At 40.9% G+C, this 15,584-nt stretch overlaps 1 protein-coding gene across 1 annotated transcript; it reads right to left on the bottom strand.

Annotated features, from left to right (window-relative positions):
* Window positions 1–209: 209 nt before the first annotated feature.
* On the bottom strand, window positions 210–4,277 carry LOC145769583 (uncharacterized). Its single transcript, XM_082581240.1, has 2 exons — window positions 4,243–4,277; window positions 210–1,778 (listed from the first exon to the last, which is right to left on the bottom strand). Exons 1-2 carry the CDS (start codon window positions 4,275–4,277, stop codon window positions 257–259), a joined length of 1,557 nt encoding a protein of 518 aa, XP_082437366.1. The 3' UTR covers window positions 210–256.
* Window positions 4,278–15,584: the final 11,307 nt, after the last annotated feature.

The following is a 15,584-nucleotide window of genomic DNA, read 5'->3' as shown; positions in this document are numbered from 1 at the left end:
CTGTCCAAGATGCGCAGACCTTCTGCATGATTTAGTGGGTGGAGGATAATACAATGTTTGAATCAAATATAAGCATATCGACTTTAATGTTGACACTAAAGATAGGCCTGGGCTACGCAAGAGAAATTGCATAAAAATAAAACAGTTGTATTTACATAAAATACATAAATCATTCTACCAAATGACATCTTTAGTTAAAGTGGGAGGTAGTAGGCTTACGAGTGGGTTTTGAAAATTTAAGGTTTTTGCCATTAGGCTACACTGATTCTTCACTAATTTTTTGATCAGTTTTGTCATCCATGTTTCTAACAACAGAATTAAATAAATTATTTTCAACAATTGCAAATGATCCAAACACGGAATCGTCTGTAGCTGGTGCTTGATTTGTTTTCTTCTTGTTATTTTGCTTTTTTTCTCCGAGTTCAGATTGTTGAATCTCGGAAGATCCGTTGTCAGACTTCAAAGATGTAGAATTGTTACGAAATACATTTTCAGAACCTTGAGACGAACTTTGAAAAACATTGGAAGACTGGCCTTGCATGTTGTGAGTAGAGAACTTGCTTTGCACGTTTGTATCAAGCGTGGCAGGTGTGATCGTGGCTTTGAGTGCAGAAGGCAATGAAGGAAGCCCTGGCAATGAAGACCTCCGTCGTCTGCTAGTGCTCGCCGCTTTTTGGCAGCACGACGCTAGTGCTCTATACAAAGCAACTAGGCAATCTCTTATTGGTATACTGGCATACATATCACTCACAGCCTTGCGAAAGACCATATTTCTTGCACTGTATATGAAAAAGTTCCAAAAACTATTGCTTAACAAAAACATGAAAGCTACAAACTCTGCCCCTTCATATATCAAGGTAGCATTTGGGTCAAAGTTTCTGGGGTCCGTTAGAACAACGTTGGAAATAAATAAACTTCCAACAAGCAAGATCATCAATGGAAGCGTATTGACTGTAAAGACTCCAACCATTATTAAAAGAGTGCGGGCAAGGTTTTCTTCCATTTCTCGAACCTTCTGTTGCTGGGTAGTAGCGTGTTTGGTCGGCATAACTTCGCTGCCCATAAGTTTAATGCTGTTTTTCAACTGTTTCTTGATAGTAGTAAATGTGGCGATATTAACAATCCATACAACTACAAGAGGCAAAAGCAAACCAATCATATACAAAATGATGCCAAAAATATCTGTCGTTGCAACAAGAAAGGACAGCAAAAGGCCGTATTCGGCCTGTGCCACAAAAAATGGTAAAACTGCAAAGAAAACAGCCACAATCCAAGCTGCCAGGCAAGCGTGTTTTGCATTTTTTAAGGCCTGCTCTTTCCGATACTTGAGCGGCTTACAAAAAGCTTTCAACCGGTCGAAACCAGCTGCAGTCAAGACATAAACAGACACGAAAAGAGAAACCGATGTAAAAAATCCTACCGTCCATCCATAATTTCTGGCAAATGTTAGTTCGAAATATGAAGGTATCGCAGTTGTGTTCACTGCTGTCCAGTTGTCGGACAACGATCCGTTTATGACGTCATAACCTCTAACTTGTATATTTGTTCCAACTTGATAGGGAGTCATAACCCGTAAGATTAAGTTGTTGATGCCAGTTGGAAAAACGAATATGCCGACAAGTAGGTCTGCTACTGCAAGAGATATTTTGTAGATTGCCTGACTGTTGTATAATTCTGGAGTCCTGGCTATCACCAATATCACTGTTAAATTGACAACGGTGATAATCAACGCCAAAATAATGCAGATCACGATTACAATGATGATTTTTACTCTGCAGCTGAAAAAGAAAAGAAAAATTAGAATAGATATGTTTAATCTGCGGTCACTCAAACACAAACAGAGATATTCTGTAGCGTGAGATCCACCGCTAACCTGCCCATACATGTAAAAGAATGCAAATCAAGGATTAAAGTCCGATAATTAATACGGTATGTTTATTTTTGGTTGTTGGTTGGTTTTGAATCTTTATCCTCGGACTGACAAAGCCTTGACAGGTGATTCCTGGTAGTTTCGCATACTTGTAGAGGCTCTTGGTCTCTTGACGCAGGGCCGGTTATCGTCGTTACCGAGATTGGCAGAGTGAAGTTTTCCGATTGTTGAAGTGTTATTGCCGGGGAATTATTCCATTCACTAGGTGCCGCTGAACGGAGAGCAGTCCTGAAATGCGTTGCTCAAGCGCACACCCCGAGAGTCGAACAAGCGCCGTGTCATCTTGAGCCGGGCGTGTAACTACTGAGCTAACGGGGCGGGCAATTTCTCTATTTAGGTCCTCATGAATGGATAATACAGCGCAGCGGTATACTTCACAGTATAGTAGCATCGATGTACTGCAGTGGAAAGCGGTGGTTTTAATTCTTTATTAAACAAGAATTGGAACAGTTTGTTCAAGTTATCCATTCTTGGGAAGCACTTTCCTAGCAAGCTATATGTTGAGGCTGGGTCCTTTAGTTGCGTATAACTTCGCATTAAATGATTAAAATAAGAACTGTTTACATCAACAGTGATTTTTTGATGCAAAATGCTTCAAATTATTTCCTTTTTTTTTCCAAAACTTTTTGTTTTAGTTTTGTTATGAACTTGAAACAATTTTATTCATCATCATCCATTTTAGCGTGCTTTTTGTTGATTGGACTTATGGGCATTCAACACAAAAATACCAAGACACGTCGAAAATTTGGCCACATTTTGGCACAAAATTTGTTGTCTTGATTACATTTTGAATTTGATTCTGTGGTAACTATGGCAACTCGCCTACGTGTCGGTAACAAAATATCGCTTAACAGCAGTCTTGGAAAACAACATTTGTATTTAAAATGAGGGCAGTATAAAGTTATTTTATCTAAATTACCATTTCCCTGCATATTCTACCCTAGGTAGCTATATTTCGTTTCCCAAACCCCAGTAGGAACGGCATATTATTTAATTAGGTAGGCACTTTAACACGCAGATATCCAATTCAACCACGAACCATCAACCAATCAGAAGCTACGCTGTTCATGACGTCATCAATGTTGTGTTTCTTGAAACAAAGGAAAAACGCAACTTCCTGCCACTGCTATTGCTCTTTTTTCATCTGTAATTACCAAACAAAGTTCAAAGTAATAATCAACTCTCTGGCTAAATGGTCACAATTGGACGGGAAACGTAACATCTGATGGTTTGTGGTTGAAATAGATATCAGCATGTTAAAGTGCCTACCATTTAATGAGGGTCCTAGATAAAATAACTTTGACCCGGTGCTGATGAGGCCAGGGCTGCCAAATAAGTCATCTTTAAAATATCTTAAGAATAAGTGACAATTCTTCAGCTTCTGTGCCCCTTAAAATATTTCAAGTTTATAAAATTACCCCGGCTTGAAAGGTACACCCTGAATCATCCAGCCAATATCAATATATTTGAATTTTATTTCAAGCGTCTGGAATCTCGTTTTATTTGTTACTGCCAAATCATAAACAGTCCGCCCCGATAGCTCAGTTGGTTAGCGCGTCACTTCTGGAACGAAGAAGCTTCAAGATCAAGCGGCGCTGGTTCGACTCTCGGGGTGTGCGCTTGAGCAACGCACGTTTAGGACTGCTCTCCATTCAGCGGCATCTAATGGATGGAATAGTTCCCCGGCAACAAGACTTCAACAATCGGAAACTTCACTCTGTCAATCTTGGTAACCGGGCCTGCGTCAGTGATTCAAAGCCTCTACAAGTATGCGAAACTGCCAGGATTAAGCTCTGCAAGAAGCTTTCCCAGTCCGAGGATAAAGATTCAAGCAATCAATCAAATCACTCGACGCTCGTGATGAAAGTTAAACAACACGAGATTCCTTAAATAGGTGTAAGAAGTTTGCCAGTACATTTTTTTATAGTTTCAACTTTGTATTTGATCTTTTTGCTTACTTAAGAAGCTACGCCTAGATATTTGGCAACTTAGGAAATTTGGGATTTGTATCACAGGTTGAAACAGGGACGTAGCCACGGGGGGAGAGGGTTTGGAGGAGAAATTGCCACCAAAAATGTGTTTTTCGTACTATTACAACTTTTTAATAACATTGTATTACATGTTGAATGACGTTTTATAAATGTTTTTCTGCATTTAGTAGTTATATTTTTAAACAAACTCTTTAATTCAAATAGTTTTGCTCCCTAAACTTTTCTCATTATAGCTGCGTCACTGGGTTGAAGTCGCTTTGTTCGTGTATACGTAGATTGTAATCCTGTTCTTATATCTGCTTACTATGAACTGAAACTTACCTTGTTATCATGCACGTCCATGTTGATATATTCATGTTTTCATAACTGTCACCACTGAGACCACACCACGTCAATTCACAGAAGGGAACACTTGAAGTAATTATTTCTTGGTAGGCTCTACCACTGGATTGTGCGAGTTCATATTCTACGACCTGAATACATGGATGTAACAATTCATTCAGTGTTAAATCATAAAGACTAATATTGTTCAACAAAGTGGTGTGCAACTGAATATTTCCAAGTTCAGTGTTGCCATTTGCTAAAGATTGTTGCTGAAAATGAGTACCTGAAGTGGCGTTTTGTTGACGAGGTAAGTTTGAAGATATTATTGTGCTTAAGACACTGGAACAGCGTTCTGTATAATTTTCATAGTCACAAAAGTATTCGTACACTAGTGCTGTAAATTCATTAAAAGCAAACAGTCTTATTTTGCATTCATTTCTAAAGTGAGAACAATTCCATCTCTTCAAGGTGGCAAGGTATCTAGTCAATGGAAGGCTTTGAATAGACCAGTTTCTTTCATAAGTTTCAACGATTTCTTCGCAGCATTGTATTTCTCTACTTCTACTTCCAACAGTCAATCCTGGTGCGAAGCGACAAGGGAGTACTTCGTTACTGGTGGTTGGCGTTGTCACGTTGACGGAAGCTTGCATGGAATCACGTGAGAAACGTGCTTCATTTGTGGTTGGTGTGCTGAGTAAGTTTGGTGTTACGTAATTTATTAACAGAGACGTCACAATCAACTGAACCGACATCATAATTGCCTGCAAAAGTTTAAATCGGTAGGTTCAATGCTATTGAGTGAATTGACAGGAATTTTACTTTCGGACAGTCCAAGCAGAGTTGGAAGACGAAATGACATAAAATTAAAAAAGAGGAACTCAAATTGCGTCAGTAACTCATCAACGCGTCTCAATTATGCAGAACTGCCAGAATTTAGCTGAGGATTATTTTCTGAAAATTAACATTTCCAGAATTTTTATACCACTACATTCAATCATTTTACAACAAACATTATTCCAATATTGAATGCATAATTCTTATTGCAGCAATAATATAATGACCTTATAGATTGAATATAGTTATTACTCTATTTGATTTTATTCACTCTGCTTAGCGTTTTGCTTGGCATTGAGCACTTTTTGTAGTATTAATAGTATTTATTGTTTAATGACCTTATAATATACCCAATCTACAGTAGGCTATGTAGTGCAGGGGTGCCCAAAGTTTATTTTATCCACATGCTGCACTTCAGTATTCTCAGCCTTGGCGGCCGCATTAAACTTTTCACTCATGTTTTCTTTGAAACTCAGCCTACGATTGTACATTGTAAGTTATAACCCAGACGCGGGCCGCAGATAGTGTTCCCCCGGGCTGCATGCCGGCCGCACTTTGGGTACAACCATATCATATAAGCTTAGTGTAATTAGTCAAGTTGAACCGGTAATGATTATTGTTAGGCCTATGGAGTTTTATCTCATGCTTATTAAAACTATCTTCTACCGCTTTCAGTTGTTTATTTTTTCAGTTTATTTTTACACTAATTTGATTTTTTAATAATTTTGAAGCAAAACTGTTTCTAAAACCACAAATACCCTTCAGGCCTTCAACAAAACATGATGGTTACCTGATACAATAAAGTTGGCTACTTGGTCGTTATTATTCATCAATCAATCTATATAATTCAGATAATATGAAACCAAGGAACTTTCAGAAATAATTGATTAAACTACCATTCAACGCTTTATAGGCAGAGAAAACTTTTTCTCGAACCGTAGAAAATTTCATTATCAGATCACCGCTTCAATGCGTGATGGAAATCTACAGATAAATCTGCATCAGGCATTGCAGAGTGCAAAAAACAGTGATGCAGAACGCGTTTTCGAATATTAAATTCTCATCAGTGCAACTACGTTTATGAACGCAATAACAACGGTTAAATTTAAACGATATAATCTATATAATATTGTCAGTTTGCTAGCCGGCGCAAAACTATTTAAGTGATTGGCAGAAAACTTATTTGTAGGATAACTTATTAAAAAAAAGTGCGAAAAAATTTCGCTTATTATGAAATATTTACCAGACCTGATAAGTTACACCAAAGTGCAGAGACGCATAGCCACACGGACCTAAAGGCAACAATCGCCGCTCAAAAATATTATCTTTTCCCAAAAAAAATAAGTTTTTAATACAGTATGTTTTCATGACATTGTATTACATTTTAAATGATGTTTCATAAACTTTCGGTTGCATTCAGTTAGTAGATATACTTTTAAGCAACCTTTCCATTTCAAACATTCAAATATTTGCCTTTGTGAAATTTTCTTTCTAGCAACGTCACTGCCAAAGCGATCATCTCATCTTAGATCCCAAAATATATTAAAGACTGACTAGGCTACATCTCTGGACTCTTATTTGTCCTACTCCAATGCCACAAGCCCCATACTGACATTTTAAATCAAATGCAAGTAATATGCTTTATGGCGCCATATATATCAACTGGGCCCATGAGGGGAAAAACCTTCTTGAAATCGTGATATGCGTTACATCTGGATATTTCCTGCGTACAAACATAAATTTTAAAACCCACAGTTGGTCATTAACATGTGGCATTACTGGAAATGCAAAAATATTTGCGGTTTAATTTTAACTGCTATCGATGTATAAAGTTTGTATCGTGATCATTCTGACAGTATAGGCTAAACTTTATTTCATGGAAATCTAAAGTGGATTATTTGAGTTGCGGTTCAATTGACTATAATTAGTTAATCGTCGTCGTCGTCGTGTGAGCGTCTGGGGCTGAGGGTCTATCCTTTTACCACCCCAGATTCACGATGTTCCCGGACTACACTGGAAGGCTACTAGAGCGCAGCCAGTCTTTGGTTTCATCATCCATGACACGCAGACCTTCCACTCCGTTAGGTGGCTTGAAGATGGAGCAGTCATTGATGATGTGGTCTGCGGTCTGTTCCTCGGCACCACATTTACAGGAGGAGGAAGAGGCCATTCCCCATTGGTGCATGGTTGAGCGGAAAAGCCCGACGTCCGTACGGAGACGGTTGAGGCGCACCCATGTCTGTCTTGGTAGTGTTAGACCGATGTGGCGTGTGTCGGCGTCGGAGATGAACGAATAGAGTCTGGTGGCGGCTGACTTCCATTCAGAACTCCATTTATGGTCCGCCCACGCAGCCGCAGACATGTCTTGTACATCAGCTTCGTTGATAAGAAGTTGAGCTGCTGGCACGAATGGGTGTTTTGATTTCAGTCGACGAGGGTGCTCGTTTGGGAGAGCAGAAATCTTGTGGTGGAGAAGGTGGTTAGGCTCCAATGCCCGTCGACCGAGGGACAGAGTGGCTTCTTCGCGACGAAGCTCAGCGGGTTGGATGCTAGCGAGAGATTGTCAGCGAGAGATTGTCCAATGGTGTGGATGCCAGCGAGAGATTGTCCAATGGTGTGGGACGCAGGCATCCGGTCACTGTGCGCAGGGCGCTGTTTATGGCAGTGAGCACTGCGGCACCAAACAGGCGCACAGCACCCCGCTGAAGAGCAGACAAGGGCTAAGGCTGCTCTACGCAAAGTGTCAGCCCTCGCCCCCCAGCTAGAGGCCGCCAGGCGCCCGAGCAGCGCAGCGCGGGATGTGAGTTTCTTGCGCAGTGACATCAAATGGTGGCGGTATGTGAGCGATCTGTCCAGTGTCACCCCAAGATATCTTGGTTCGGGGCAGAAGGACAGAGATTTTCCGTTGTTCTGGACGTGTAGCTCACGATCAGCTTCCCGATTATGGAGGTGAAAAGCTGCTGCCACAGTTTTGGTTTCGCTGAGTTTCAGTCGCCAGTTCTGGAGATAGGCTGAGAGAGTTTTCATGTCCTGGCTCAAGGTGTCTTTTAGATTTTCGCACGACTTTGCGGAGTGGAGAATTGCCAGGTCGTCCGCATAAGCATATTTTGCGGAGACCGTAGTTGGCAGGTTGTCAGGTCGTGGGTGTAGATGTTCAAAAGAAGTGGAGCCAGGACCGATCCCTGTGGGACGCCGTTTTTCAGGCGTCTCAGTCTGCTTCGCCGTGAGCTACCGGTGGTGAGGGTGAAGCTTCGATTCCTGACAAGTTCCATAATCATATGAACCATATGTCGGTCAGGAAGCAGGCGAAGCAGCTTGCAAGTAAGGCCGCGATGCCATACGGTGTTATAGGCAGATGTAAGATCTAGAAAAACAGCGCCGGCTTTCTTTTTTGCCTCAAAGCAATCCTCGATGTCTTGGGTTAAGAGTGTGACCTGATCTACGGTGGATTTTCTGCGCCGAAACCCAGCTTGCTCTTTTGGAAGGAGCGGGCCGATGATTGGGTTGACGCGTGCGTAGATCAGTCTTTCGAGGATCTTGAAAGGAACACAGAGGAAGGATATTGGACGATAACTCCTTGGGTCCTCTGGTGGCTTGTGAGGCTTAGGGATCGCAACTACTAAAGCTCTTCTCCAGATTTTTGGGATTGTGAGGTGGTGCAGGCAGGAAGATAGGAATCTACGTAACTATTATATAGGACTTTAGGGCATGGCCAGCATGGAGCACAAGCTCAGGGCAGATCTTATCGGGCCCTGGAGACTTGTGTGGTTTCACTGGTTTTCACTGTGGTTTCAGGCGGAGGGCGGTGGCGAATTCCTCTGGGTTGAAGTCTCCAGCGGGATGCCTTGCGGTCCTTTGTCTTGTAGACCCCGTTCTGCACTAGCTGGGAAGCGATGGCATTAGCAGAAACGGGGCACTGACGAGGGGAGTTTGCTGAGTGCCCAGTGAGGTTGTTGACGATGCTCCATGCTTTGCGGCTTGAGTGTGAGAAGTAGATGGTTTGGACAGCTTCGTTCCATCACTCAAGCTTCTTTGTGTCCAGCCGCTCAAGTAGTCTGGTGGCGGCGGTGTTAGAAGCAGCGCCACTTGTGGCGCTTAAGTAGGAGCGATAGAGAGCTTCACACTCAGATTCCCAGCATGGTGTATAGCTGGTTCGATGGCCACGTGGTATTGTGGCCTTTGCCGCAGTTATTATGGCATTGCAGAAGTCCTGGTATGCCTCGTCTGCGTTGCATGTTTCAGGTGATGGTAACTTTGCAGCAGACTCATTGGTCAGGAGGCTGTATTGATTCCAATCGGCTTTTTTGAAGTTCCATCGCTTCACCGGTGAACTCGGGACAGGAGCCACAAGTTTTGGGGCGATGATGAGGGACGGCCGGTATTTGGACTGCGGGAACTTCTCAAGAACACGTCTGTCTGGAAGAGAGCTGTCGACACTCGCGAAGGCCAAGTCAGGTTTGTCCCTGTTCCCTAGCGGCCGGAGTGGAAACTGGCTGGTTCCTTTGGGTTGAATAGAAGGGCAAGATGGTTTGTAGAGGCCCAGTCAGCCAGCAATTCTCCGTCGCTGCTTGTGTTGTTGTAGCCCCAGTCGATGTGCTGGCAGTTGAAATCGCCAGCGTAGACTCGGGAGGGGAACGTTGGAAGGGATGGTGGCAACATTTGCGAGGATGGGGGCTTGTAGATGTTGATGATGTTGTAGTCTGAGATACAAATGCACACCCACTCAATCTCAGCATCAATTGGAGATTGGTCGACAAAGGTCCACTTCAGGCTCTCATGCACAAACGTGGCAATGCCGTGCTTTCTGCTTAAGGTAGACCCGGCTAGCGTGTAGTTGGGAATAGCTAGCCTATCTGCGGAGGTGCAGTGGGTCTCTTGGAGGAGGATGACGAGTGCCCGGTTGATGGGCAAGCTGCTCCACAACTTTGATTTTGCTTGTTGTGTAGCCTTCTATGTTGAGCTGCAGAATGGTGGGGCGTCTGAGCTTGTCCATTGCCCCTTGCAGCTGTGCCGTCCGGGTGGAGGCTCTTGGTTGACAAGTTTCGTTTGGCATCTGCTTGGGTGCAGATGTTACTCACAGGATGGGGCACGAGGAGCTACTTGTCGTCCATCCCATTAGTAAATAAACAAATTTAAGAACAGGCGGAAGCAAGTAAACTAAAACAAGATTTTTTTTACTTTTTCAGCATTGTTTCTTTTTGAAAACAACAAAACAATCTTTGTTTCGTTTTGTGTAAGATAGAGTAGATAGAGAGATAGATAGAGATAAGACTACCCGATATGCCTTTACAACTATTAGATTTAGATAGAAATATCGCTGCTAAAAGCCAGTAGGACACAAGCAGGCCTCTGAGAAAAATTTTCACTAGGGGTACGAAGAGTCATTCCGGGCCCTCTCTCACTCCGGCCCCCTTTGTCTTGGGCAAAACGCGTGATATTTGCTTAGTCGTATTGCACACCTTACAACATTTTACTGCAGAATTGGACATCTGTGCGCAATAATAGTATCAGCTGCAATAAAACTATTATTGAGTAGCCTATTTTGTGTTGCGCATATCATGTGATCTGTCCTTCGCCAATTTGTGTAGGCATGGCCACCTGGAGATGCGGCCTGATTTGTCACATTTTGCAGATTTTGATTACAGCTACTGCTAGTGCTTGACTGACATTTTTTGAGATGTTTTTACTTTTTGCGGTTTCCTAATGACAAAAAACTTTTTTGTTGCCTTGGGGAAGCAATAGCAAATGAGAAAAAGTAAGTTAAAAAACGCAAAATCAGACTGTTATTGAAAATTAACAGTCTGACTAAAATTTACAAAATCAAATTTTCTTTGTTTTTCAACATGTGAGGATGTTAAAACTTAATGTGTCATCTGAGGAAAAGAATAAAGAAAGCGTAAAAATCTAATTTTTAGAAAAAATTATTTAAACGTTCGCCCAAAGTTAGAAAAACCTGAAAATTTCTGCAAAATGTGACAAATCAGGCCGTATCTTTAGGTGGCCATGGTGTAGGCTATCCTGCATTGAATTCATGAGACGGTTGTTGATTGTGCTGTTGAGAGGTGTCGTTTCTAGGCTACAGCTTTAATGTAAAATTTTCAAATTCTTTTATTAAATTTTCTTAGATGTAGCCTATAATTTTTCATGATGAAGACACTATGTGGTGTCGAAAACGTTGGATATAATAGTTTTTTTCTTTTTTGTGTGTGTGTTTAATAAAAAATGTTAAATCCTTTAACGTTGCTGAATGTTAGACTATATATGTATCTGGTACAACAAGTCAAGCTCTCAACCAAGGCTCAAATATAACTTTTGTTAAAACATAATCAAATTAATCATCTGACCAATTGTCAAACCTCAATATTTTTCTAAATACTGCATAACTTTGAATGAAACTTGGAATGAGGATACTTTAGGTCTATCTAAACAACATATCCGTGAAACAAGTTTCTACGTAAAAGGAGTTGTAAAATATTAAAAAAATAAAAAAAATCTCAAGCGGGCCTTATTAGATGCATGCGTTGTGAATAAGGCCCGGTTTGAATTTGCACCAAAAGTGATAAAAAAGGTGTATTTTCACAATAGCAACATCACAAACAACTTCTAATCGACAACACAGGCACAGAAGTAATAAGTAAATATAAAAAGACAACTATTATGTAAATGATTACAAGATTACATGGTGTAACAAGAATTGTTTGGGTCACTCAAGTCTTTAACCCTCACTTTCCCAGGGGTGCACAACGGTACAATTTTCCTACCCCATTGGCCATAGGCCTTATTACAAATATTAGCTTAGTCTGATCCTCATTATCAGTCTTGCATTAACTATAAAAAAATTTCAAATTTGTTGGTTTTACTTACAAGGCGGTTTTACAAGGCGGTTTGTTAACTTCAGAGCAGTCTAAATATGTGAAAATTAATAAAACCACTCAATTTTAGTCCCCCAAAACTTCAACTTTCCGTAACTCAAAAAGTTCCGAATCTTAATTTTGATATTACCTCATTGGCATAGATATTATACAATGGAGAATTAATTAAAGCACTTGAATGCATATTCAATAAGGTGTTTTAACACAGATAAGTTATTTTTAAGATAAGCAATGGATTCTAGAATAAGATCGTACAGATATAAGGTAGAATGTACAGTGTGCAAAAAAAGGTTTTACTCTGATTACAAAAAATAGCACCTGAAGAGGATACACAGTGAAGATAGTAACATTAAATTTATAAAAGTCAATGAAGATCCAAAGCAACGGAAGTTAACTTTCAGTATCGGTACAACAAGAGCTCAGAATGTTTTCAGCAGTGACACAAGCTTTAGAGCAAATGAAGAGTCAACAATTACCGAGGTTGCTATTGAAACAAACACTGATAAGGATATGGAAAATACTGAGGCCACTCATGTATCAGTTGTAAATTTGACATTTGCCAGAAATGTAGAAATAGTAGCCTAGATCATGTTTTGCATGAAGAAGAATTATCTGCCGAGATTATAAACAAAGAACCAATAGTTATGGATTTAAGCCAGGAAGCAGAAAGTAATAATTCTGTTGAAAATTTTGTGTCAAATGATCAGGAAGAACTTCCGACTATAACAAATGCTACAATATCAGAAGGTCCTCACCAGCCGATGAGCTGGTGGTTGTCACAATCAATGTGCAATGCCTCGCGATGGCTTGCTTTGTATCTTCAACGAGCGTGTTGTTTTGGTTGTAGAATTCTGGTGCGATGTGTTATTATCGGTTATGACCTGAAGTAACCTCTGATTACGAAATCTGTATTATGTAAAACGTGTTTTCTGGAATCATTTTCCCTACGTGACTTTCTAGAGACTTCTGTTGTTTACATTTCAATGCTACGTGACTGAACGATGAGTTCGTGTGATGCAACATTACGTAACCTTCTCGAAGTTACTGGACTGAACAGCCAACTATAAATAGTGGTGTAGTTTGTGTGATGTTAATTATGATATTATTATGATGATTATTATGAGTTGATTATGAGAGTTGTGCTATGAGTTGTGGATTGGTAGTTGATGCAGAAATTATTGGTGAATGAGACTTGAAGTAATTGAATACAAGTAGATGAGAATTGGTGCTGATATAAATTGTGTTCGAAATTAGAGTTATTTGAGAAGCCGTTCGTTAAAGTTCTTCAAGAAGTCAGATTATCATTTCACTAGTAGAATTATTCAACATTTAATTGACTGCTTTTCGGTTTGACCCATTAAACTACGTCATTGAACCTTTCCAAGTCTTTTTCCTGGTAAGAGATAGAAAGAAATCGTGACATTCTGGAGGCTCGTCCGGGATAAACCGAAAAAAAATTAACCGAAAAACCGAAGAATACCGAAGATTTATTGACAGAATAATAAATTAATGTCAAGATGGCGGATACTGTCAAACATGAGATGATTGAAGACTTAGGGAGCATGGCTGAACGAATGGGGCTGACTGGTAATGAGAAGTCTCAGTTTGTGATGGAGGAGTATCACAAGATAATGGACCAAAAAGCTCAGCGAGAAGCTGACGAAAGAGAAGATAGAAGAGCTGCTCGTGAAATAAGGAAAGCAGAACTTGAAGCTGAGGAAAAGCGAGCACAACTTGAAGCTGAGGAAAAGCGAGCACAACTTGAAGCTGAAGCAGAGGAGAAGCGGGCGCAGCGCGAAGCTGAAGAAAAACAAGCACAACGAGAAGCTGAAGAAAAACGTGCTCAACGGCAGTACGAAGCAGAAGCTGAAGAAAGAAGAGCGCAGCGCGAAGCAGAAGCTGAAGAAAGAAGAGCGCAATATGAATTGGAAAAGTTAAAACTTGAATTAGAAAGACAAAAGCTGGACATTGGTGAGCGATCTAATTCTACTAATGATAATCCTCGAGATGTTATTGTGGCGCAAGTTAGACGTCCAGATTTGCCATCATTTGTTGAAGAAAAAGATGAGTTGGATAGTTATTTGTTAAGATTTGAAAGATATGCTACAATAGCCAAATTAGAGAAGTCGACGTGGGCTACCCAGCTAAGCATGTTATTATCGGGACAAGCTCTTGATGTGTATTCAAGACTTTCACAAGAAGAAGCCATGAATTACGACAGATTGAAGTTAGCTCTGTTAAAGCGATACAATTTTACCGAGCATGGATACCGTCAAAGATTCCGTGAGGCAAAGCCTGAACAACACGAAAGCCCAGGTCAATTTATTGAACGTTTAAGAAACCTTTTGTTAAAATGGTTTGAACTTTCGGGGGCCGATCAATCATTGGACGGATTGGCAAACCTTATAGTTAAGGAACAATTCACAGATTCATGTTCAAAAGATCTGTCTGTTTATTTAATGGAGAGAAGTCCAAAGACTCTAGAAGACATAGCCAGTGTGGCGGAACAATACTTAGTTGCTCATGATGAGAAGTTGTCGACCGAAGAGACGTTGTCATGCGATAATGACGAAGGATAATTAAATAGTTTTAAAGGAGGTGCTGTTCCAAGAGAAATACGTTGTTTTAATTGTAATGGCTTAGGTCATAAGCCTGTTAACTGCCGGAGGAAGACTAACAGAAATCATCAGGAGTCGAGGAAGTGGTGCAATCGTTGCAATAGGCAAGGACACGAAGCGAAGGAATGCAAGGACAAGTCGTTTTCCCTATCCAATCAGTCTGGAAAAGATAAAGACACGGACGTTTATCGATGCGGTTGTGCGTTAATGATTCCTGAACCCACGCTTGGGAAGGAGAAACCGGATGAAGATGTTTGCGAAAAAATAATACCTGAAGATTACCTGCCAGTAGTGGATGGAAAAGTTGGAAACAAAAAGGTAAAAGTTTTACGTGATTCTGGTTCTACGGGTATAATGGTGAGGAGAGATTTGGTTAAAGACAGTCAGTTAACGGGAAAACTGGAATTGTGATGTCAATAAATAACACTTCAATCCAAGGACCGTTAGCGAAGATATATATCGAAACTCCGTATTGTAGTGGGACTGTGAAAGCGTTATGTTTACAAAACTCTTTAGTTGATCTTATAATAGGAAACGTTATTGAGAGAGATTCTGAAGTTACTTGTTATTCTTGTGGCAAGAATGGTCACTTTGCTCGAGATTGTTCTGCAGATAATCAGCAACGATCTCACGATGACGGATATTACGAGCGCGATGAACCGAGGAGAAGAGGCAGGCGACGACCATTTGGAGTTTGCTATAGATGCGGTAGACGCGGACACTTCGCCAGGGAGTGCGTTGCTGACGGCGGACATTCGGAAAATAGACGTTGCCGTGACAACCACTGCTACCGATGTGGAGAGATTGGACACATAGCCAGGAGCTGCCCTTTTGATGAAAAGGCTTGCTACAACTGTCATAAAGAAGGTCATCTCGCCAAGGACTGTCCGGAGAGGAGGTGTTTCCGATGTAGGAAGATGGGTCATCTTGCTTGCCGATGCACTGAAGTTGCTGAGGACGTTGGAAACTTTCGAAGAAAACGTGACTATTGTTTTGAGAAAAGCTATCGTTGGTA

The sequence above is a fragment of the Aplidium turbinatum genome, chromosome 4, assembly GCF_918807975.1.
Source record: "Aplidium turbinatum chromosome 4, kaAplTurb1.1, whole genome shotgun sequence".
In the NCBI taxonomy this organism is placed as follows: Eukaryota; Metazoa; Chordata; class Ascidiacea; order Aplousobranchia; family Polyclinidae; genus Aplidium; species Aplidium turbinatum.
The sequence above is the reverse complement of the archived record's forward strand: the minus strand, read 5'-3'. Positions and strand labels throughout refer to the sequence as shown.

What these genes read in the sequence shown, in the direction of transcription:
- LOC145769583 (XM_082581240.1), bottom strand. Translation starts at nt 4,277, where the DNA reads ATGAATATATCAACATGGACGTGCATGATAACAAG. An exon ending in TGGACGTGCATGATAACAAG is followed by an intron (nt 1,779 to 4,242) that starts GTAAGTTTCAGT and finishes TTTCTTTTTCAG; the next exon opens with CTGCAGAGTAAAAATCATCA.